Consider the following 1410-nt stretch of genomic DNA (forward strand, 5'->3'; position numbering starts at 1 on the left):
AACAAATAAATTTAGATGCACAAAAAAAATTAAACAAAAAAATCAAAAAACAATTTATGAGTTGTGAATCAATCAATCAATTAATTCTCCAAACCCATTTGTTTTAAATTTCAATTTCACAAATGTATTAATTAAAACAAACTAAATAAATTGATAGTTAGTTAAATTACTAGAGATACAGATTCAAAGATGTTATATTTTGGCACTACTCCAAGCTCATTCCAATGTTCTTAGCTCCATCTGCATCAAGCTTATTATCACTATGAAAATAATAAATAATGAATGTGTTGAAAATAATGAAAATAAAATAGAAAAGTAATTAATAAATGGGTTAATAATGAATGATTTTGCTAAACATATTAAAAAGTGCTTATTTATTTATTTATTTATTTATTTTGATGCAATTAATTGGAATAATTGTTTCAATTCGTAAACAAATAAATTTAGATGCACAAAAAAAATTAAACAAAAAAATCAAAAAACAATTTATGAGCTGTGAATCAATCAATCAATTAATTCTCCAAACCCATTTGTTTTAAGTTTCAATTTCACAAATGTATTAATTAAAACAAACTAAATAAATTGATAGTTAGTTAAATTACCTTAGACTGAGATTCAAAGATGTTATATTTTGGCACTTCTCCAAGCTCATTCCAATGTTCTTAGCTCCATCTGCACCAAGCTCATTATACCTAAGAAAATAATAAATAATGAATGTGTTGAAAATAATGAAAATAAAATAGAAAAGTAATTAATAAATTGGTTAATAATGAATGATTTTGCTAAACATATTAAAAAGTGCTTATTTATTTATTTATTTATTTATTTATTTATTTATTTATTTATTAATTTATTTATTTTGATGCAATTAATTGGAATAATTGTTTCAATTCGTAAACAAATAAATTTAGATGCACAAAAAAAATTAAACAAAAAAATCAAAAAACAATTTATGAGCTGTGAATCAATCAATTAATTCTCCAAACCCATTTGTTTTAAGTTTCAATTTCACAAATGTATTAATTAAAACAAACTAAATAAATTGATAGTTAGTTAAATTACATTAGATTGAGATTCAAAGATGTTATATTTTGGCACTTCTCCAAGCTCATTCCAATGTTCTTAGCTCCATCTGCACCAAGCCAATTATTACTATGAAAGTAATAAATAATGAATGTGTTGAAAATAATGAAAATAAAATAGAAAAGTAATTAATAAATGGGTTAATAATGAATGATTTTGCTAAACATATTAAAAAGTGCTTATTTATTTATTTTGATGCAATTATTTTGAATAATTGTTTCAATTCGTAAACAAATAAATTTAGATGCACAAAAAAAATTAAACAAAAAAATCAAAAAACAATTTATGAGCTGTGAATCAATCAATCAATTAATTCTCAAAACCCAT

The 1410-nt window shown here is 21.6% G+C and overlaps 1 protein-coding gene across 1 annotated transcript; it reads right to left on the reverse strand. All coding sequences in view use genetic code 6, as the record gives it.

Moving 5' to 3' along the window:
• Positions 1–170: 170 nt before the first annotated feature.
• TTHERM_02119600 (kinase domain protein) lies at positions 171–692 on the reverse strand (the record flags this gene model as incomplete). The annotated part of the gene is made up of 2 exons (XM_001028771.2): positions 171–260; positions 603–692. Coding segments are annotated over 2 exons (180 nt in total), but the record flags the coding sequence as incomplete, so codon positions are not given.
• Between the last annotated feature and the right edge of the window lie 718 nt (positions 693–1410).

The sequence above is a fragment of the Tetrahymena thermophila genome, assembly GCF_000189635.1.
Source record: "Tetrahymena thermophila SB210 genomic scaffold scf_8255381, whole genome shotgun sequence".
NCBI classification, from domain to species: domain Eukaryota; phylum Ciliophora; class Oligohymenophorea; order Hymenostomatida; family Tetrahymenidae; genus Tetrahymena; species Tetrahymena thermophila.